This window comes from Molothrus ater, chromosome Z (genome assembly GCF_012460135.2).
Source record: "Molothrus ater isolate BHLD 08-10-18 breed brown headed cowbird chromosome Z, BPBGC_Mater_1.1, whole genome shotgun sequence".
NCBI classification, from domain to species: Eukaryota; Metazoa; Chordata; class Aves; order Passeriformes; family Icteridae; genus Molothrus; species Molothrus ater.
Window position 1 is genome coordinate 22285553 of NC_050511.2, and position 23188 is coordinate 22308740.

Genomic DNA, 23188 nt, shown 5'->3' on the forward strand with positions numbered 1-23188 from the left:
TTCTCTGAGCCTTTTCCTTCCAAATTTCCCCTAGTCTCACTAGGTTGCAGTAACAATCAGGTTTATCATTTCACGGGGACATTTGTTACGCCTGTGTTCTCCTTCTTACCACATCACATTCTCTCTGAGGAGAAACACAGACCCCTTAGGACCACTTCAACTACTCTTTCCCACAGATTTCTAAACTTTTTGATACTCTGATTTCACAATTTAAGTCTTCAGGAGTACACAACATTCAAGCAAACAGAAACCATAGATTTATACACATTTAGAACTAAATGAAACAACAGATCTTTTGTGATACATACAGATACATTATGTCTTGATTTTCTGACCTTTTCTGCATGTTTTGCGTGGTTTAAATAAAGTCCTTTCAAATTCTATCCAAGAACCCCATACTCCGCACATCTTCCTTTTCAGTCATGAAGTCTATGGGTTTAGGTCTATTCGTTCTGGGACTTCAGCTTCTCTCTCCTTCAGCTGTTCCTGTAGACATCAACTTTGCTCTCACTAGTAGTCATTATTTTCACCATTCCCTTGAACAACCTGAACCAGTTTCACTGTGTGGTTTTTCATACTGCAATTTTCTTTTTTAGGCTCCTGACCCCATCTTTGCAGCAGGATAGTAACCATCTGTGTGTGCAGTGGGGCTCCACTAGAACATATGAATTTACACATCTGATAAGCCCTGGCAGGACCTAGTAACATGTATTTTCAAAACTAGTGAAGTTATTATGTGTTTTCACATATAATAGAGTTCACATGCTGACACCAAGACACCTCTTGGCCAAATCAAGTACAATTGCACCAGGCTGACAAGCCGGGAGTGGATTTCTAGTATGTCAAGATTACACCCTGGTCTAAGTTCATGTCCTATGTATGTTTTATGTAGATACAGGTGAGACAGGACCCCTCAAGTGGCAGGACACATGTCCTTCCAGGAGTTTCCTTTGAGCCAGGGGTCCTGCTGGAGTGCAGACCCTAGGCAGGGATGCCATGCAACCCCCCAGCCCCGAAGAGGATGCCACTTGGCACAGGTGTTTGAGACCTATGTTGGGGAGGCACTCAGTGGGGACCAGCTAAGTGAACTGGCAGGCTGGCAACTGTAACACCACCTGTCTGAGTAGGAGAGCCACTGATGGGCAGAAGCCTGCCTCAGTATGCCACATACACCCATCCTGAAAAAGCATTGTGGATGCATGTCTGCATCCTCCGGGCTTTGCAGTGCTGTCATTTAACTCGTACCTTTCTTTTTGTGTTTCCCCGTTTTGGTCCCAGAAAGCGCTCCCCTATGCCTTACTAGCCTTTTTTTCTCCCCTTCTCCGCATGTTTCTGATCCAGAGGGTGATTCTCACCCTGTGCCCGGTTCCACAGCCCCTGCTCTCCTTGCGCGGCTCCCGGGCTGCCCAGCACCGCCGCCTCTCGTCCGCGGCCACTCCGGCGCGGGGCTTGCCAACACCTCCATCTCCCGGACACGGCGCACCTCTGCACCGAGCTACACGCCTTTTCACCCCTCCCCTGCTTACAAACCTTGTCGACATGGTGTGGTGGATCCATGGGCTTCAGGGTTTCCAAGTTGTTAAATGAGGGGTTTTTTTGACAGGAGACAAGACCTGTGGATTAAACTTTGAAGGGGTCCGCACAAGACAGCTGGAAAAGAGAGACGGCATTTTAATAGTTTTATGCTTGCCATGCTGAGGTCTTCACCTGTACTGGGAATAATTTGAAAAGCTGTAAATAAATTTTTAAAACCTTTGATTTTTGACCAGTGAATTCTGAAAATTTCATTTGCCAGCAGTCATACCCCCCTGTTCTCCTATATCTCCATCCTTTCCTACTTAAAATCTATCCAAGTCTTTTTCAAAGAAATCTAATACGCAGCTGACCATTGCTGAGCTAATTCGATCCATCAGTACATTCTTGATTTTTTTTTTCTGCCTCAGTGCTGAACTGTGTACCAAAATCATGTGTTGGGAACCAAAACCGAGAGGACTTGCTACACGGCTGGAACAGAGCAGTTAGCTCACAACATGGACATTTCCCATCTTCCGCCTCAATTTTCCCATCTGTTTCAACTGGACATTTGAAGCGTTTGACAGGGAAAATGTCTCCTGACGCTTGATACTAGCGCAGAGCTCTGCGCCATAATAACAAAACCGATTTACGTTAAAAAAGAAGAAAAAAAAAACAATCCTCTATCACCGCCCCTCGCCCCGCCCCGAGGGGAGGGAGCCGCTCCCCTCACGGCCCCGGCCCCGCACCGCGGCGCCTGCGCACCGCGCACGCGCACGCGCGCTAGCGGGAGCTCTACCTCCCGTATTTCCCGTTCCCCGTCCCCGGCTCCCGTCCCGCTCCCCCAGTTCCCGCCTCGCCGCACTGCCCGCGGGCGATGCGGCTCTCCCGGCGCAGGGCAGGCGGGCCGCGCCTCAGCTATTCCTGAGCGCCCGCAGCCGTTGCCTGCAGGAGCTGCCTCCCTCCGTCCCGCCATGGAGCAGCCGTACGGCGGGCAGGCCCTGGCCGGCGGCGGCGCGCTGGGGCCTGTGGATGTGCCCAGCGCCCGGTAACGGCGGCGGGGGGGAGCGGCCGCTCTGCTGACTCCAGCGGGCGGCCCGTCGCCGTCCCTTCTTCAGGGGGGCAGCGGGCATCGCCCCCCGCCCTGTCGGGGGCGGGGAGCCGGCGGCCTTCGCTGAGGCGTCGGGGCCGGGCCGGGCCCGGGCGGCGGCGTGGCAGGTGCGAACCGGCCTCTCTCCTTCCACAGGCTGACTCGGTACATCGTGCTGCTGTGCTTCGCCAAGGTTTTGAAAGCCGTGGGGCTGTTTGAATCCTATGATCTTCTGAAAGTGGTCCACCTCGTGCAGTTTATCTTCGTAGTGCAGCTGGGGTGAGTGTGCAGAGGGTGGAGCCTTGTGCCCCACGCGTAATACTTTGGGTGTTCTTTGACAGAGTCAAGGTTATAACCCTGCATTATGTTGTTATCATTTACTCGAAGAGAAGAAGGCATAAAAATGAGTCCAGGAAGTTCTCTGTTCATAGCAGTGTTTTTGCTTCACATTTCTGTTCGCTGTAACTTCAGTGTCTTGCAATGTCTCAAGTTGGAAATGACCCATAAGGTCCATTGAGTCCAACTCTCTGCTCCTCACACAACCACCTGAAACTGAAACATATGATCAAGAGTGTTCTCCTGATACTCCTTGAGCTCTGACAGGTTTGGAGCTGTGACACTGCTGGAGAGCCAGTTACAGTGGCTAGCCACCCTTTTAGTGAAGAACCTTTCCATAATGTACAGTATGAATTTACCCTGATGCAGTGTCATTCTCTCTCATGCCCGGTCACTGGAGATCAACATCCCTGTCCCTCCACTGAAGAAGGTCTCATGAGGTCACCCTTCAGCCTTCTCTAAGCTGAGCAAACCAAGCAACCTCAGATACTCCTCTTGCTCTTGAGACCTTACACCATCTTGGCTGCCTCCCTTAGATGCACTCTAACACTCTGATGTCCTTCTGATACAGAGGCACCCAAAACTGCACACAGGACCTGGCTGGGGCCCCATCAGTGCATTGCAGAGCAGGACAATCACCTTCCTTGAGCAGCTGATGATGCTGTGCTCGAATGCAAATGCACCCCAGCATACAGCTGACCCTTTTTGTTGTCCCATATTTAATTTTCCATCAACCCAGACCTCAAGATTTCTTTTTGTGGGGCTGCCCTCCATTCTTTTATTCCCTGCTTTGTGCATACAAGCAGGGTTACCCTGCCACAGATGGAGAATGAGCACTCGTTCTTTCCATATCATTGACAGTTGTCCAGCTTTCTAGTCTTTCCACATGTCTCTGTAAGGCCTCTCTGCCCTCAAGAAACTTCGGTGTTTTTCCAGCTTCAAAGTTGGGCCTGTTCTGACAGTGCTGTTGGTGATGGTGTGACTGTTGCTCCATCTGGCAATCCACCATCACACAAATGTGCTCTCACCTTCCCCCATCCCAGGGGGCTGGGGAGGAGAATGAGGAAGAAAACAAAAAGTAAAACTTGCAAGTTGCAATAAGGAGAGTTTAATAATTGAAATTAATAAGCTAATAAATTATTAATAAGTTAATAAGCAAAATATAGTAATAAAAGGAAATGATGTGCAGTGCATCTGCTCAACACACAATGATGATACCTGGCCCAACCCCAAACCACAATCAGACCCCATGTGGGTAGTTCCCCCAGTTTTTGTACTGAGTAAATGGTATTTATGGTATGGAACATCCCTTTGGCCTGTTCGGGCCAGGTCTCCTGGTCATGCTGCCTCCCAGCTTGCTGCACCTGCTTGCTGCCAGAGCATGGGAAACCAAAAAGTCCTTGCCTTTGGATAAACATCACTAAGGAGCAACCGAAACTGTGTTATCAACATTGTTCTCACACTGAATCCAAAACAGCACTGCACTAGCAGTAGCACTGGAGTAGCAGCTACTGAGAAAAGTTTATCTCAGTCCAAGCTGAAACCAGGACACTCAGGCATGTCCAAATTTTGTTAACAAGAGTGTGGAAGGTCAGCTTTCTTCCTTATAGTTTGTATTCCTGAAGTAGTTGTGGGATTCAGCTGCTGTTTTTCCTAGATTGAGGGGTGATGTGTGAAAACTGATAGCAAATACACCAAAACAATCTTTGCAGACAAAATCCTGTTTCATGTTTACCTGATGAGATATGGAAGATCATTTATGTAATAAACTTGACAGAGTTGGAACATTTGGAATTTCATTTTTTCTTTTTATGTCATATTGAAGTATATTTATAGACTTCTTTCTTGCATGTTCCCAAGCAACATAGTTTTTTTGCCCATCACTTTTGATCCCACTTGAAGAAGTTGTGTGCTGTATCTTTTATTCCTACAGGACTGTGTATTCAGCATTCTGTATATGAGTAAGCCTTTTTGTATACGAGTAAGCCTTTTTGTATACCTATCTTGCTAATAAAAATCAGAGTATTATTTCTCTTCAAAACTTCTGAGATCAGTTATTTTGATTTTTGTAAATCACAAGTCTATGTATCATTAGCCATTCTCTCAAGAACTTGCACTTGAAGTTGACCAGAACTGAAGTTCACTTGTCATCACTGTAGTACTGGTAACTGATGATGGTAATGCAGCAGGGAAAATAAAACCAGTGACTGTTGTCAATGTGGCCTGTTGATGGATAAAATGTAGAGGAAGATATTTTGTAAACTGAGCCAGATATGAGAAACCTAGTTGTTTAGATCTGGTTGTTTAGACCTAGTTGTTTAGATAGAATAATAAACTAATAATGCTAATAAACTAATAGACGAAACTTTCTCCTTTTGACAGGTCTGCTTTTTTTATGGTTTTGTTTCAAAAGCCATTTTCATCTGGAAAAGTGGTAACAAAGCGTCAGGTGAGTTGACATATGTAGGAGTGACTTGCATCTTTGTAGATAGTCTTGGCAGTATGGCTCTTGCCAAAACTGAAAGGTGAACAAAGATTACTCCACTTAGAAGATGTGGTTACGGGTTCTAGAGGTATACTACTAACTCTGTCTTGTGGGCTGAAACATTAATTCTTCTTAGCTTTTGTCAGCTTCTTTTTGAGAGTATAGTGAAAAGGCTGGTCCTTATCGCCAAGCCAGCATCAGCTGTAGGGAGTGGATTTTCAAACAGCGAGCTCAGTCTGCTTAGCCGACCTGGACAGTTAGGCAGGCAATTTCTGGACTGCGGGATGTCAAAACGCTCCAGTCTTGTCACTCAGAACAGAAGAGTCCCATCTGCATGTGACAACGGCCTAATCTAGCTGCTCATCAGACCTTGGTGAGTTTGCTGTATCCCAAGGAGTTTAGAGTAGAGCCAGGTTGGAACGTGCTGATTTGTAAGAAATAAATTTTCTTCACCTGCTTCATATGCATCTTGGATTTATGTAATGGTGTGCACAAAACCTTGGTCTAGTGTGTGCAGTAAGTAGACAGAATCTGAAGGATAGCCTCAAAGTGTTCCTTGTGTCAACTGCTTTCATGACTAGATGCATATAGCAGAATTTTAAAAATGTAAACAGGAATAAATGGCATCTTTGATTTGGGTTCAGAAAAATCTGTCCATATATGGTTTTACTTTTGCTAAAAATTTTCAAATTTTGGATTTTGAAGATGGTATATTTGTTGTAGGTGCTTCACCTTGTTTAGCATATTTCCAGAATTAATTTCTTCTAAAACTTGCATCTGAAGTTAATAAAGTATTGAATATCTGAATTACAGCCTAATTCCTGAAGAAAAATATAACACATGCATAAATATTTGTAGGCATAAGGTCTTAGCCTCAATTTGTACATTTTATCTAGTTCTTATTCTGTTTATCTTTTTCTGATATATACAATAGATTACAAAATAGGTAAATGGACTTGATTTTTTTTAACTAATTTTCAGACTTTTTTGTTGAAGAGAACTCAGTCAATGTTACAGCATTTAAGGCTGTGGTATAAAAAATTCTGGTTCATAGATGTCCACATAAATCTTAGTTGCCTGGCAAAGTATCCAAGAAAATAATCATACTTTAATTATAAGTATGGAACTTACAAAGCACGTGTTTTCCTCTCAATTTCTACAGCTATTGTGCTAAAACAGTCCTAGTAATAGAGTGTTCATTTTGAAACTCTGAAGAAAATTATAATGAAATACCTTTCTTTTGCAGTGGATCAAAATTTTTAAGCATGCCGTTGTTGGATGTATCATTTCACTCTTATGGTTTTTTGGCCTTACTCTATGTGGACCACTGAGGTAAATACAAATCTACTGTAAATACTGGTTCTCTTTTATGATCCTTCCCTGTCTTGCTCCTTTGGGTTTTTTTTCTGTCTGTCAGACAATGCTGCTAGCCATTTGATGTATATACAAAAACTTATTGAATCCTTATGAATTTTCATGTGAAATCTTAAGTGGTTGGGAAAAAGTACATATAATTTCTGTAGAACTGGTAAATTTCTACCAGAAGAACTACTTCTTTTATGAGATGCCAGTCAAATTCTTGATAGTGCTTAAACACTTGATGTGAGCGATACATCAAGGTGACTTAGTGCAGTTTTTGTCACTTCCCTGCTTTGATTAATGTAATGCCAACTGTTTATTTACCTGTTTGGAGTCCATGGCTTGATGGCTAATGGTAGCAGCTGGTATTCTTTGACAGGTGACTAGAATCAATTTCTGCACTTGTTGCAGAGTACTTCTTTATCTGGTTGGCTGTGTGCTCTGTGCTGAAATTGGGTAACCATTTGTGCTGTGTGTTAGTACTACTGATTGAGTAACTATGAAAGAGTAGTTAGACTTTGAAAAATTAAGGTTAATATATTGGAAAGCTTCTTTCAATCTAGAGAGGAAAGTAAAGCCTTAAATGATATGTTTTATGAAGGTGAATTTTTATCATCTACATAGGAGAAGGCATACCTAAGAGTAATAATACTGTGATTAATTATATTAAAGTAGTTAATACTCTTATGTCTTTCTGGGTGCTGGCAGTCTTCCCAAACCAAACCAGTTACATGGGTCCAGTCATGTTGTATTGCTGTAGAGAGGATTGCAAAAGCATTTGGTAAACTTGAGGGCAAGAATTATTTCATGTTCTGCTCAGGAAAGCTGTCAATAGAGCATGGTAGTTAGCCTTTGCTGTCTGAAGGAGGTAGCATGGAAGCTAGAATGTTTTATTTTCGGCAATTAAGAGGTTTTGAGGTGGCATAAGCTACTAGGTCATCAGCACCTCAATGAACAGGACGCAGTAGTACAGAACAGGACATCTTTTTTTCTCTGGGAGCAGAAACTGGTTTAGAGGAGGTATTATAGTGGGAATAAGAACTCCATCTTGAACAAGTTGGTATCTTGTTGTGTTGCTAGAAGAAAATACTATTTAAAGTTATCCATAAATGAATAATTTAAATCTATTACTTGAATTAGGAAGTTCCTGTTTTGTAACATGTATAGTTGTCTGCAGCTAGATCTATTGCTGGTGAAGGCAAATTGATTTGTGTTTCTTCTTTTGCATTTTTAAACCTGCTGTTGTAATCATAGGATAGATCTTTGTTGTGTCTCTTATTTTAGCTGAAATAGTTTATATCAAGGTTTTGAAGTAAATTAATTGTAAATAGAGTATTTATTTCTCTTTTTTTATAGAACATTATTACTGTTTGAACACAGCGATGTGGTTGTGCTGTCACTCCTTAGTGTCTTGTTCACAAGCTCAGGTGGAGGACCAGCAAAGGTATTTAAAAATCTCTTTTACCAAATGAAAAACATACTAAATCCTATAAATTCAAGTACTTCTTTACCTGGAACAAACTGTGTTTTGGATCCATGTTCATAGAAAATGCGATTTTTTTTTTAAATTATGGTGAAATAGTAAGATGTACTACTCGCAGTGGTTTATGTCTGGGTGGTGAAAGCTCTGGAAGCTGGGATTTCATAGCTACCTCTATCCTTTCCCAACAAAAGAACTTCAGAGCTATTCTTTCTCATAGTCTTTGCATATTTCTTTAGCCTTTAGGTCCTGTAAGACAAAATCCAACAGTTTGTACAGATCTTGTTTGTAGCTCATTGATGCTATGAAATATTAAATCATCAGGCTGAAGTAGCAGTGCATTCTGGCAGGCAGAAAGACACCATGAAGAAAGTAATTACACTTAAAGTTCATAAGACACTGGCATCTAGCTTGCTGCAGTGGTGATGTGTCCTGAGTTGTCTGGTAAGTCTGAAAAACAGAAAACATGTGAAATTATATTGTCAAGGTCACTTAAAAACAATAGGAGTTTCTTTAATGGTTTTCTTACTGGAGTATGCTTACATTGATCAGGAAGCAGGGAAGGAGAGGACCGATTTCTTAGATTTTTTTACAGTAATCTGTTGTACCAGTTTAGAAATACTTGGGGTTTTTTGTTGTTTGGTTGTTTATTGTTTGTTTGTTTGGGTTTATTTTACAGACAAGAGGTGCTGCATTTTTCATCATAGCTATCATCTGCTTACTACTTTTTGATAATGATGACCTCATGGCTAAAATAGCAGAACATCGTATCCTTTCTTATGTGAAAGTGCAAGTGACTCTTAGTACTGGAGCAGAAAAACGTGAAATTGAGTGTACTGAATTAAATTATAATTAGAAGTGATTTTGAAGTTAGTTTTCAATTGATCATCTCCTCATAGTGTACTGACAAAAGGTAGTATGTCTACAGATGGGCAGTAAAAACAAACAAGGTGAAAGTAAACTTCCAAAAGGAAGAATAAAAACGTGGAATTATGCAAATGGTGTATTCTGGAACCTTACTGTTGAATTTACTTAAGTTTTCTGTGAGTAGAATCACAAAATAGAGTGAGTCATGGAATGGCCTGAGTTGGAAGGCACCTTGAGATGGTCAAGTCCAGCTGTTCACCCAGCACTATCAAGCCTGTCACTAAATCATATCCCTAAGGGCTACATCCATGTCTTTTAAAAGCCAGCAAGATGTTCATTCAGCCACTTCCTTGGGCAGCCTGTTTCAATGCTTGATAATTCTGCCTGAAGAAATTCTTCCTAACACTCAATCTACTCAATACTAATATTAATACCTGATGCAACTTAAGGCTATTTCTTCTCGTCCTGTCAGAAAAAACTGACCCTCACCTGGGTTCAACATGCTGTCAGATAGTTGTAGAGTGTGGTAAGATCTGCCCTGAGCTGCCTTCTTTTCTCCAGACTAAACAACCCCACCTCCATCAGCTGCTCCTTGTAAGTGCTCCCCAGCTCTGCTGCCCTTCTCTGAACACACCTCAGCATCACAGTGTCTTCTTGTACTTAGGGGCCCAAAACTAAACACACGATTTGAGGTATGGCCTCACCTGTGTCCAGTACAGGGAGACAATAACTGCCCTGCTCCTGCTGGCCACACTGGGCATGCCCTGGCTCATGTTCAGCCACTCCCAGGTCCTTTTCCACTGGGCAGCTTTCTAGCCACTCTGCCCCAGCCTGTGGAGCTGCCTGGGGTTGTTGTGACCCAAGGGCAGGACCCAGCACTGGGCCTTGTTGAACCTCACACCATTGGCCTCAGCCATGATCCAGCCTGTCTCTGCAGAGCCTTCCTGCCCTCCAGCAGATCAGCACTCCCACCCAGCTTGGTGTCACCTGCAAACTGATTGAGGGTGCCCTCCATGAGATCATTGGTGAAGGTATTAAACAGGACTGGCCCCAGTACTGAGCCCTGGGGAACAGCACTGGTGACTGAACACCAGCTGGATGTAACTCCACTCACCACCACTGTCTGGGCCTGGCCATCCAGGCAGTTATTCATTCAGTGAACAGTGTAACTGCCTAAGCCAGGAGCAACTGGTTTCTCTGGAATGATCATGTGGGAAATGGTGTCCAAGGCATCCATGCATCCACAGCTTTTCCTTCATTTACTAGGCAGGTCACTTCATCATAGCAGATCAGGCTGGTCAGTCAGAACCTGCCTTTCACAAACCCATGCTGTCGGCTGGGCCTGATCTCTGGTTGTCCTGCACATGTTAACACAGCATAAAGCTCAGTTTGCTTACCTCTGCTTTCTGTGTTCTGCTACCTTTGCCTGTTTTTGCTTAAAAAAAAAAAAAAAAAAAAGAAAATCTAAAGAAATTCTTCCTTAATTTTTTATTTAGCTGAGGGGCATCATGACAGTGCTCTTACTCATGTTCTGTATACAATCATTGCTTTCCTGGGTGTTGCAGATCACAAGGTAAATAACATGTATTTTAGAATCTTTATCTAAGTTTTGAAGGTAAGAATTTCATCAGCTCTGAGCTAATCCAAGCCTCAATCAAAACCAAAAAGTTGGACATCCTTACCCCATAGTGGAACTGAACAAGCATTGTAATTTTTGCACACTGTTTGGAGTATAAGGAGCTTCAATACAGCAAGCCAAACCATACAATATTCAACCAATGTAGTTGATAAGGACTTTGCTGTAATGCATAGCCTAACAAGCCTCATTAAAATTATCATGAAATATTCTGTCATCAGTGTTCTTGGTGTTTATAATGCTTTGCCTACAAACCACTTCTTACTCACTTTTGGTACCTGTGTTTTGTTTCTGCATCTTTAGCTTTCCCCAGTCTTTCCTTTACATTATACTTGTATTTGAAGACGCAGATTCTGATACTTCTCAGTAAGATAATCCCATTGTATTTGGTGGTATGAATAGCTGAATATCGTAATCTGACTGTACAGAGTTGAACTGCCTGATTGAGTTGTGTTACCTTAGTCTTGCTAAAGTGGCTTAATTGAGGACTAAAACAGGAAAAAATATGGAGCAGCTGAAAATGTATTAATATAAAAATAAATCAAATATTAGAAAGACTGGTTAATGGTGCAGAAAAGCAAGTGTGATCTAAGGGAGATGAGATGCTGTGTGTCTTGTAATTCATCTAAAGAAAAATTTTGAAAGAGTATATTGTGAACAAATAAGGTGTGTTCAAAGGTAAGTGGATGAAAAGGCTATGAAGGTTCTAGATGACAAGATGATAGGAATCTTTGGGGGTTTATATATGCTTTCAACACGCTTTTAATAATGGAAGATGGGAAAATCTTGGGTGATTTTTCTTCTTCCTCGGATGCTGTTTGCTACCATCTTGCTGCTGGTGTATGCCAATTCACACTATTGAGAGTTTTAAAATTCAACTCAGGCTGTTGTGAAGAGTGCTAAGGCACAACACTCTGTATGCTATATTGCTGTTTGTAGCTAGAGTAAAATTACAGGAAATATCCTAGTTTTGGCTTTTCTTTCCAGGTTAAGGAAAACACATTAATATTTCCTCCTTGTAAGTGTCACTGTGTTTGGAGTGAGGTTTTTAGTACTTAAGAAATGCTAATGGAATCTTGTTATGTTTCCAGGGTGGAGTATTGCTTCTGGTACTGGCATTGTGCTGCAAGGTTGGTTTTCATATGGCATCCCGAAAACTATCTGTAGATGTAGGTGGAGCCAAGCGTCTTCAAGCTTTGTCCCACCTTGTTTCCGTCCTTCTGTTGTGCCCATGGGTTATTGTTCTCTCTCTGACAACAGAGGTAAGATAATAAGTACAAAAGTAAATAATTTTTTGTAATGATGGTGAATTGTAATTTAAATCTTTCCTTTAAAATATCTTTAAAATTACCGATGTTGCTGTCCTTATTTTTGTAGTAAGCTTTGTTTGAAAATTTTCCATTATGCTTTTCTTCTATATTTGTTTTTTATCTGTGTGATACTTTAATTTCCTTGTTTGTATGATAAATGTGTTTTATCCTTCTAGCTCAGATACTATATCTTGGGTTCATCTACTAACATTGCACAAGCGTTAATGACTTTATAAATACAGTGCTCTTTTATCCCTAAGAAGTAGATAATTTATTATCATTTTAAAAAATGCTCTTTATGCTTGCGTGGATAGGGAGAGTTGGCCATTGCAACCATGGCATTGTATATGGAATTCCTTTTACAAACAGAAAAGTATTTAAAATAAAGTGCTTCAGTGCATTTTAGATATATGTCTCTTTTTATATCTGGAATTATATGTTTATGTGATAAATTGAAAATATAAAAGTATTTATGTTTTATGGATTAGTGAAAACACTTGTAATTCAAGTGAACTACATTTAATACTATAAATACAATCACTCTTCTGGTGGGCAGTCCTGTTTAAATTTTTTTTTTTGTTGCAGAGTAAAGTAGAGTCTTGGTCATCTCTCATCATGCCTTTCATAACAGTCATCTTCTTTGTTGTGATCCTGGATTTCTACGTGGAGTCCATATGCTCTGTGAAGATGGAAGCTTCCACATGTGCTCGATATGGATCCTTTCTTATTTTCATTAGTGCTCTGCTTTTTGGAAACTTTTGGACACATCCAATAACAGACCAGCTTCGAGCTATGAACAAGCCACCACACCATGAAAGCACAGAGCATGTTCTTTCTGGAGGGGTGGTAGTGAGTGCTGTCTTCTTTGTTTTATGTACGTATTCTTGTCTAAACTATAATAAATCTGTGATCTGTGTGACTGGGAAGCCAATCAGAAAATTGAGGTGTGCGGAATTCTTTTGGATGAGCTTTTATGGATTCTTTGGCATAAGGCAGCCTGTAGCTTTTCGCTCTTCTATTGTTTGTCTACAAAAAAAAAAAAAGAATGTGATCTGTTGTGGAAACGATGATCTAATTTTACATAGCACTGAAATCCAATAATAAACCCCAAGATGAAGTTGGCAATCAATTTGCTGCCAGAAAATTTCATGTAAACTTTGATTGCTGATTAAACACATTATAAAATAGCTGTGAAGCTTAGAAACAGCAACAAAAACTTCAATACTTTCCTTGCAGCTGCCAATATCCTGTCCTCCCCCTCCAGGAAAGGGCAGAAGGGTACCCTTATTGGCTATTCCCCTGAAGGCACTCCTCTCTATAACTTCATGGGTGATGCATTACAGCAAAGCTCCCAGTCATTGCCCCGGTTCATTAAGGAATCACTGAAACAAATCCTTGAGGAGTATGATTCTCGGCAGATCTTCTATTTCTTGTGCCTAAATCTGGTGAGTGCATGGTTTTTTTCTTTGAACCCAATCACAATAGTGCATATATAATGAAAAAAGAAGAGTTATTCTTTAGAAGATTCCCATAATTGATTTGTTTGAAAGTGGCCTTTGACAGGGCAATTTAAGTAGTGGTCACTAATTTGTTGTCACAGTGCAGCACTGGTTCTGTGTGTAAGGGTTATACCAGTAACTGAGTACTTGTATGATGGTATGTCGAAGGTTGAGATACATCAATGTTGCCAGCAGGTGAAACTGATAAGGCCTCAGTGAAAGTGATAAGGATGAGGACAACAAAGTAGAAGTTATGGGATTGATTAGTGTCATATTGGAGCAGACTAGTTTTATTTTTAGCTTCTCTCTTTCTTGAATAGGAAAAGATGATGCGGTAAGCAAAACTGGTAGAACCTCATTTGCAAAGATCTGGAAAATAAGGGGAGAAACTTGAAGTATCTGTGTTAACTGTAAGGAATTCCATTATGGAATATGAAAGATTGGAAAAAAGTTTTTGAGCAGATGGTTTAATAATAGTAAAATGTACAGGGTAAATGTATGTATTAAAAATGTTTCCTTGTGTACCTTTCTCAGAGCCAATTCCTAAGATTTAAACAGTCAATAGTGAAGAAAATGTTGGCATTAACAGATTTATAGACAACATTACTTTTACACTAATAATGTATCAGATCAGAGCCCTTGCATTTTTAATGATAAAATGCTTAGAATTTGTCTGCAGAATGTCAGTTCAAAATTTGAAACAAAAAATTTACTCCCGTAAAGAGTTGGTTTTTATGTGTGAGTCTGTAAGGAGAGTGAGTTAAAAAATGTGTCTTTATAGACTTGGAGTGCATCATGTATTTCATTGGAGGAGAGGAATAATGGTCTAGAAATACTTAGAACAGTACCTTTGAAAAATATTGAGTGTTCTATGAAAAGAATATCCTGTTATCTACCAAAACATTAATACACAAGTTAATATTTAAGGAAAAACTTAAATTCTGTTTTGTTTTAGGCTTTCACTTTTGTGGAGCTTTTTTATGGAGTATGGACCAATAGCCTTGGTCTTATTTCTGATGGATTTCACATGCTTTTTGATTGTTCTGCGTTAGTGATGGGGCTTTTTGCAGCTCTGATGACAAGGTGGAAAGCAACTCGCATATTTTCATATGGGTGTGTATCTTGGGTTCTTTAAGGACTATTTGAAACTTAACTCTCCTTGCTCATTTTCAAAATGTCTTGGTATGTATGGGATATTTTAGTAATGCATGCTTCTGTGTGTTTTTTGCTGTGTCTCTTCTCTTCCATTTGTACTCATGCTATTCTCTTCTTACCTGTTAAAAAAATGTGTCTGAAATGTAACTTTCATTTATCTCTACAAGTAAAACTTTTATCACTGAATATTCTTTAGAAATTGCCTCATGCTAGGCATTTATGTCAAACAGAAATCTATGTCAAAAACCAGTGTTCATATGAAGATTTAGATTCAGCTGAAATAATGTAACTTTATATGTTTGCATAGCAGTTTAGCAGTTTGAAGTCCTGAATGGGCAGTATATATAAGAGAATACTTCTACATTGTTTTATTATAATGGAGTTTGGACAGTTGGAAACTGGCCACCTCTTGGCCAGAAAAAAATAACTCAGGAATTGAGACATGATTATGTGACATTGAGGAAAAAAACCACAGCAATCTTAATGCTGTATAGAAAGAATTATAACTTTATCTATTACAACTTTGACATTTGTTCAGAGTACCCATTCTTCACTCTCAAATGTATATGTGTTTACTTTCAGGTATGGACGTGTAGAAATTCTCTCTGGATTTATTAATGGCCTCTTTCTGATGGTGATTGCTTTCTTTGTCTTCATGGAATCAGTAGCAAGACTGGTAGATCCTCCAGATATAGATACAAATATGCTAACTGTAAGTTTTGTCCTTCTGTTTCAGTGTAGTTTTGCAGTTAATGGTTCATTTATTTTTTATCTCCAGGGTGATAGTCCTTCCAGTACCTGAAGGGAGCCTTCAGGAGAGCTGGAAAGGAATTTTTTGCCAGGGCATTTAGAGGACAAGGGGAAATGGCCTCAAACTGAAGCAGGGCAGGTATAGATTAGATATTAGGAATTAATTCAACATTAGGAGGGAATTCTTTACTGTGAAGGTGGTAACGCACCGGAACAGGTTGCCCAGAGAAGTTGTGGCTTCCACAGTTTTCCTTAATTAAGTGCATGGTGGTTTTGGCTACCATGTTCTAGAAAATTAGTTTGAATACCTGTGAGGATGCAGTGGAGCTAAAGACTTTTCTCCCTCTCACAGCCGGTGTCTGTTGGAGGGCTGATTGTAAACCTTGTTGGTATCTGCGCCTTCAGCCACGCGCACTCCCACGGCGCTTCTCGGGGAGGCTGTCCCACACATGACCACAGCCATTCTCACCATGGCCACAGCCACAGCCACGGGCACGGCCATTCCCACAGTGACCATGGCCACAGCCATGGACATGCCCATGGGTCTTCTGGAGGAGGCATGAACACCAACATGAGAGGCAAGTACAGATTGTTGAATCCTAAGGGCATGTACGTGATTTCTAGGAGACTGAAGATTTTCAGGATCAGACCTATGCAGTATTATCCCTCAATCTAAAAACGCTTTTGAGGAGTGATCTGGCAGTCATTAAATGCATATATAGGATTTGCTCAGACCATTTATGAATTTAACTTGAAGAAATGTGAGATATTTCTGTGCATATGTATGTAATACATAAGGAACAAAAAAAAAGCAGTAATCCATAGTACTCACTAACATCAAAAAAGCAGTAATCCATAGTACTCGCTAACATTTACATACTCTTTGAGTATGTAAACCATACTCAAAGAGTTTTAAGTCCTTGTTTCTAAGTTCAAACTGGAAATGAAGGTACAATGTCTCTATCTATAAAGATACTACCATGCTTCTAGGAATCATGTGACAGCTGTTTGTAAAAATACTGGGAAGGGGATAAGAAGCAGGAGGACAAATACAGACCAGCATAGCATATGTTTTTATTTGTGATTCAGAAGATAAAATGGTAAAGAAAAACTTTGAAATATGAAATCATGAAGCTAACTGAGATGGGCACTGTATATGAAAGTTCAGCATAGAATTTTTTCCCTAGTAGTTAGAAAATAGTTATTTACCAGCTAAATAGCTTATTAAAAAAAACCTTACGAGCTGTCTAGCTTATTAAAAAAAACCTTTAAAAATGCTGTTTTCTGTGTAAGCTTGTCAGAATATGGTGAGCAGTCTCGTGTTTCATATTTTATTTTATGTCTTAACTCAATTATCCTGGTTATTCATATTCATTATGTCTGTAATTTTGTTAAGTCTGCATATAGTCATGTTTCAATATTCTTTAAAATCCTGACAACTAACTAGTACTAATCTTACCAATGGTTGAAGAGTATTTTTCTATGCCCATTGAGTGTACATTGAGAATGAGCTCACAGTTAAAGCAGTAGAAAGTATAAGATTCATAGCAGTAGCACAAAAACAACTCTCTTGTAAAATTGGAGTAGAATTGGCATACAAAAAACAGCCAGTATATTCATGTATAGCATATAATACATTAGCAAGCAATGTACACTGATCTTCTAACTCTCTGTTAGGGATCAACGAGTCCTTATATACAGAGGTAAATGATTATGCTATATTGTACAAATCCCACATATTCACATATACTTTAGTCTGTGGATGCCTGCCTACATCATTGGCCCATAGATTAAAAATAATTTTTTACAATAATTTGCAATTAAACATTAGAAGAGCTAAATATTTTGTGTATTTTGTCCCAGGTTAGGCAAAGAGTCGTCTCTGTTTAACTTGAGGATACTCAGTAAGCCTTACTAAGTTTCTGCTATTGAATATATGCATACATTTTAGACAGATCTGTTAATCACTCTGTTTGTTTTGGTTTTAGGTGTGTTTCTGCATGTGTTAGCAGACACTCTTGGCAGTGTTGGTGTTATCGTATCCACAATATTTATTCAGCAATTTGGATGGCTCATAGCTGATCCGCTCTGCTCTCTCTTTATTGCTACATTGATTTTTCTTAGTGTTATCCCACTATTGAAAGATGCCTGTCAAGTGCTTTTGTTGAGGATACCTCCAGAACAGGAGAAAGATCTGCATGCTGCTTTAGAAAAGGTACAATTATGAATGGTTTTGTATACAAACATACAAAGCTGTAACTGTTTTTAATGATTATTAAAATCAAGCAGATCAGTCAGCTTCTCTTGCCTTAGACAACTTCATGTCTCAAGTTGTTTAAAATCTATTTTTCAGAGAAGTGACAGGATGACTAGTTCTAACTATAAAAGTTGGTTTGCAGCTAAAAAGACTTCCACTGTTTTTTGGTTTTATGGATAGCCGATAATTTCAGACAAGCATGGTAACAGTTTGGTAAATGTACCACACTGTACTACTGAGAAAGTAATATACAGTTCCTAAACCTGCATCCTTTTCAAACTTGTTGCAAACATTCAGGGTACAGGATTATATCACAAGCTTGTAATTTCAAGTTTTCTGATTTATCCATATCATGAAGGATATACTGGTTCACAGTAGGTGGGATTGCAAAACTTAAGCTGTTTTTTCTAATTATTTTCTCATTCTAGACTGTTCTCTTCCTGTCTGGTGTAGTATGGCATCTCCTTTGAGGCTGTACCTAGTCTTTGCTGTTGCCTCATTTTAAGTTCCTGCCCAGAATAGTAATGTGAACCTCAGTGTGGAGAATTCCTCTCTTTAAAAGAATGAGTTAAAAGTTCTTCGAAGATACCATCAACTAGAGGCTTCAAGGAGGACTATCCTTATGGTGTCCCATCAGTTACTAGATAGGAAAATGTGTTCTTGTCTGCATGAGAAAAAGAAAAAAGAAAAGAACAAATGGGAATTGTCTGGGAGAGATTCATGTAGTGAAAGGACAGTGACATGAAAAGTGTGGTTTCACTTTTTGATGAGGGAGGACAGTAATTCTGAGAGACTGGGAAAAAATAAAGTACTTCTTGATCAATCAAAGACCAGTTTCTTAAAAGATAATAGGAAAAGCATTTTAAAAATTACATCACAGTAAAACAGTGTGTTTGCTGTAGGTTGACCCTGTCCAGCAGCCAGGCATCCATACAGCCACTTGCTCACTCCCGTCCTTTACCAACACCACCACCAGTGGGATGGGAGCATAAGCAAAAAACCCTGGGAGCAATATAACAGGTGAAGGAAGAGCAGTGGAAAAAAGAAAAAAAAAGCAGTCCCCAAACAACAGCCACCTTGGAAGCCATAATCCTTCCTTCATCCTCTAACCCAGTTTTTACTGCTGAGCAAGGTGTTACATGGTGTGCAGTAACCCACCGTGGACAGCTTGGGTCAGCTGCCCTGGCTGTGTCACCTCCCTGCTTCTTGCCCATCCCCAGCCTATCCGCCAGGGCAAGGGCAAAGTGGGAAAAATAGAAAGCCTTGAAACTGCCTGATGGAAAAGAAATAGCCTGAACAGTTCAGCAATAGCCAAATCACTGGTGTGTTACCAAAATGGTTTTAAGCAGGAATCCAAAATACAGCACCCTATCAGCTGCTCTGAAAAACCATCACAGCCAACCCAGAACAAAGATCAATTTGAAAAAATTAATGTATTATGGAAAAGAAGTTATGTCTCTGAATAAAGTTCAGCTGTGATAACTAAATATAGCTGCTAAACAGTGAGGTAACCAGTGCCCTAGTAGATGCTGACCAGTATTCTGATTAGTCTATCCATTTGTGTTCCTGTGATCTGTTCCTAAATCAAGGGATTTTTTTCCTCATCCTCTTTAGCATTGCTCTTCTGGAGTTTTGATTTGACTTTTACCTTCTAGAATTTTACAGTAGTAGCAAAGTAACCTTTCAATACAAGATATTTCTGAATATAGCTTAGTTGGAAAGCTGCTGTGCTACAGTTTTGTTTCCTTGTGAAATATTATCCACCAATAGCCATGTACAAGTTTAAAATTACTTAATTTTTGCTAATGAAATTTCTTCGCAGATTCAAAAAATAGAGGGAGTTATATCCTACAGAGATCCTCATTTTTGGTGTCACTCTGCAACTGTTGTGGCAGGCACAATACATGTGCAAGTGGTATCAGATGTGATGGAACAGAGAATTGTACAGCAGGTACAGTGCAAGGTTTTTAGACTCTTAATTCCTTAACTTCCTACTCGGCATCTCCCTTTTGGTCACAGACTGAAGTTTCAATCTGACACGTAGATTTTCTTGTAGCTCTCCTTTATTGTCTCAGAGCTGGTCTCTAATGCTGTACTGCCCCTTTCCTGCTAGCTTGAAATTAGTCGTGTAAAGAGTTATTTGCTAGAACATCTGCCAAAACACTGACTGACAGTGGCACTGCATCTGCTCTGAGAAAAGAAGGGGAAGTGTTAAAACAGGCCTGCCAAACAGGGAATAAACAGTAGAGATACCTGGATGCTAATCACATGTCTAAAACTGGATACCACTACATATCTGCCTGGGTTTTTCTTTTCCTTAAAAAGATATATATTTCCTATGCACAACACTGAGAGTCTCCCAGTGTGCAGAACTTGCAAAGCCATACCTTCTAAAGCTAGTCTTTGCTTTCCAGAGAATTGAATTCTTCACAATGATATATGGGGGTTTATTTTCTGCATTGCAGAGCTAGTATACTGCGAGTTACTGTGAGATACACGTGAAGTGTGATACTAATGTTAACTGTACTATTCTGTTCAGGTCACAGCAATTCTGAAAGATGCTGGCGTAAACAACTTAACTGTCCAAGTGGAGAAAGAAGCTTATTTTCAACACATGTCTGGACTCAGTACAGGATTTCAGGATGTCCTTGCAATGACTCAGCAGCTAGAATCCATGAAATACTACAAAGATGGTACTTACATCATGTGATAGAAATTTGTATTTGCCAAAGGAGATGTAAATGGTCAAGCTAATTGAGTCCATATTTGTATTTTTGCAGGGAGATCTTGCACATACATGTACAGAAACAAATGTACTATATATTTGAATTTTTGTAAGTGTACTATCTTTGTTAATTGGATTGAGATGCTTTTATAAAGGAAATAAGAAGGACTTGAGTACTTGCTGTGAATGTGAAAATAGTTGAAATCTTATATACTATACTTGGTGTTTATTAAACAGAAGTCTTGAAACTTGCAGATGAGCACAGATATATTCCATACTTTCTCCTAAGTGTGGAACATCGGTATTTTAATTTCTTGTTAGCAGTGGGAAATAGAAGTAGTTTATATTGGAATGCAAACAATCAACAGGGCACTACTTTTCTTTCTTTCAAAGATAGCTTGAAGACTCTTGGAATGAAAAAACGCTTTATTATGGGGATTAAAAACATCAACTTCTGTGTTTTGCATATTTTGTTAGATAATAGAAATATACAGTTTTTATATTATGTCTCAGCATACAAATATGATTTCTATACTTAATGCACCAGAGCAAATATATGTTACCATTTTACATTTGTATGGAACTATTTTTTTTAGAAGAAATCCACAGATTTAACAACGAGAAATAGGGAAGAAAAATGAAAACATCTTCTCCTGAGAAGACTCAAAATCACAACTCAAACCACTTAAAATAAAACTTTTTGTACTTTTTATATGAATAACTGCAAATGCAATATTTGAAGTCTAGAAGTAATAAATCAGTGAGCATCCTAGCACTCTGCTAAACTTCATCTTTTCAAGATATGTTATCCTGTACTTTACTCAATTTTTTTTAATAATACCATTACAGCTGCAGGTGTACTGTAGCCAACTGTACCTCCATGTATTACCTAGGGAAGAAGTTCAGGTTTAGAATGCTAAACTATGAAAGTAGTCTTGGACTTGACAAGTTGCTGAAATGAACAGTAAATTGAGACTTCTTGACTGGAAAGTGAAAGAGAGTGCCTTTAAGAAAGAATTATGGATGTTGAGGACTTAAACACTGCAAAGAAAACAAATCCATGTGTTTAATGAAAACGTGTCAATGGGATAATAAAATACATCTTCAGAGGTAGTTGTGCTTACATCTGTTCACAGGCTTCTTGTGCCCCCCTCTTCTTGTCTGTAGCACATTAATATTTTCCTTGAAATTTAAGAAAATAATTCCGTGGTTAACAAGAACAAATACATCTTTCACCATCCCATGTATCATGGCAGTATTGTTTTGTTGTACTGTTTTCTTGTTTCTAGTATTCAGTGGTTCTTGAATACTATAATAATAAGAATAGACTTGATGTTAGTGAGTTGAAGGACAGAACAGAGTGATAAAGGAATGATATAACTGGGAGAGATTTACCAGGACTGCAGTTGGGGATATCCTTGAGCCGTTCTGCTTGTCTTGTTATCAGATTGTTATACAACTTCTGTGGTTTGGTTTGTTACTCTTGAAGGAGTTCCTCCTGACCTAAAACAGTCTGCAGTACAAGACTGACTTGGAAAACTGTGGTCAGAAAACTTCTAGAAGTTGCATCGCATTTGTGTAGAGTGATGAAGATAAAGTGCATAAATTGCAGTCCCTCATATCTTGGGACAGCACTGGAGAGTTAGCCACCTCCTCAAAGCTGGATCCTGTTTTCTGCCCATTTAACAGTGTTTTTCTTACTTTGTCTCCTCCAGAAGGCTTATCAGTTGATGAGCTACAGTTATGCTCAGTCTAGAACTAGGGTGATGTTTTGCTTTAGAAACCAATCTCAAAGTTTCACTTAATGTTTACATATGCCACTCCTGTTTTGAGATGGTTGTACGAGATTTGATAATATTTTAGTAAACCCTATTGTGACATGAAATGAAGATGATGAAAAGGAGTGTGAATATGTCTTTTAAATAATTATCTTAGCATAATTGTAAAGCTTTTGTGCTTGTCACAGCTTCTTCTGAGCAAATGGCCATTTCCTACTTCAGTAGCGGCAGAACACAACAAATCAAGGTGGCTGCCCCTGTGATCGTGGCAGTGAAGATGAGCCCGTACCTGTATACTTCACAGGCAAGTGCAGACCTGCATGTTGGCTTGCATTTGGCAGGGTTTAGTAAGTTACCCAGCATGCAGGCACAGTGTTCTTCCTGGCTGTCCTGGCAGGAAGATGATGGCCACAAGCATTGTCTATCTTACACTGTCCATCTTAAATTTGTTTAGTCTGGCAATAATCCACAAAGGAAGGGTTCAGGATTCCCCATAAGATCTATTGGAATTGCGCTGTGTGGGCAGGTTTTGAAACCACAGGTGGAGGCCAGTTGGTTAATATCTTAGTACTAGGAAGGCATGGGGAGGTTCAATCGAGTCAGCTGATCTGTATGCAGAGAGTTGCAACAAAACACTTTGAAAGATTAAACAGGTTTAAAAGGAACTCCGAGCGAGCAGTACGTGTGTGTATAAAGAGGAAAACGTTCGTGTTTTCCAGTAAGGCTTTATTCCCTGGTGCAGAAGCCACGCGGCCGTCAGCAGGGCGCGAGTTGCGGAGGCGCGGCGGGCGATGGGCGGGCGCCTGGGCGCTTGAAATGAGCGGTGCCGGCAGCGCGGCCCGTGCCGCTGCGCTCTCCTGCCCGGCGGGCTCACCTCGGTACGTGCGTGGAGGGGCCGGCTCGGCTCGGCGCGGGCGGGGGAGCGGAGCGAGAGTGGGCTGTTGCCGTG

General features: G+C 40.1%; 1 protein-coding gene across 2 annotated transcripts; it reads left to right on the forward strand.

Annotated features, from left to right (window-relative positions):
- The first annotated feature begins 2352 nt into the window (after nucleotides 1-2352).
- Nucleotides 2353-22904, forward strand: SLC30A5 (solute carrier family 30 member 5). Of its 2 annotated transcripts, XM_036403253.2 has the most exons (17): nucleotides 2353-2560; nucleotides 2759-2881; nucleotides 5321-5387; nucleotides 6670-6755; nucleotides 8139-8226; nucleotides 8942-9029; nucleotides 10626-10702; nucleotides 11857-12027; nucleotides 12661-12949; nucleotides 13312-13520; nucleotides 14530-14687; nucleotides 15312-15441; nucleotides 15832-16057; nucleotides 17468-17694; nucleotides 19559-19687; nucleotides 20276-20429; nucleotides 22428-22904. In XM_036403253.2, the coding sequence occupies exons 1-17, from the start codon at nucleotides 2487-2489 to the stop codon at nucleotides 22691-22693; spliced, it is 2562 nt and encodes an 853-aa protein (XP_036259146.1). In that variant the 5' UTR covers nucleotides 2353-2486; the 3' UTR covers nucleotides 22694-22904. The 2 variants fall into 2 exon arrangements, with proteins under 2 accessions (XP_036259146.1, XP_036259147.1); XM_036403254.2 differs by lacking the exon at nucleotides 22428-22904 and having other exon boundaries at nucleotides 20276-21708.
- Nucleotides 22905-23188: the final 284 nt, after the last annotated feature.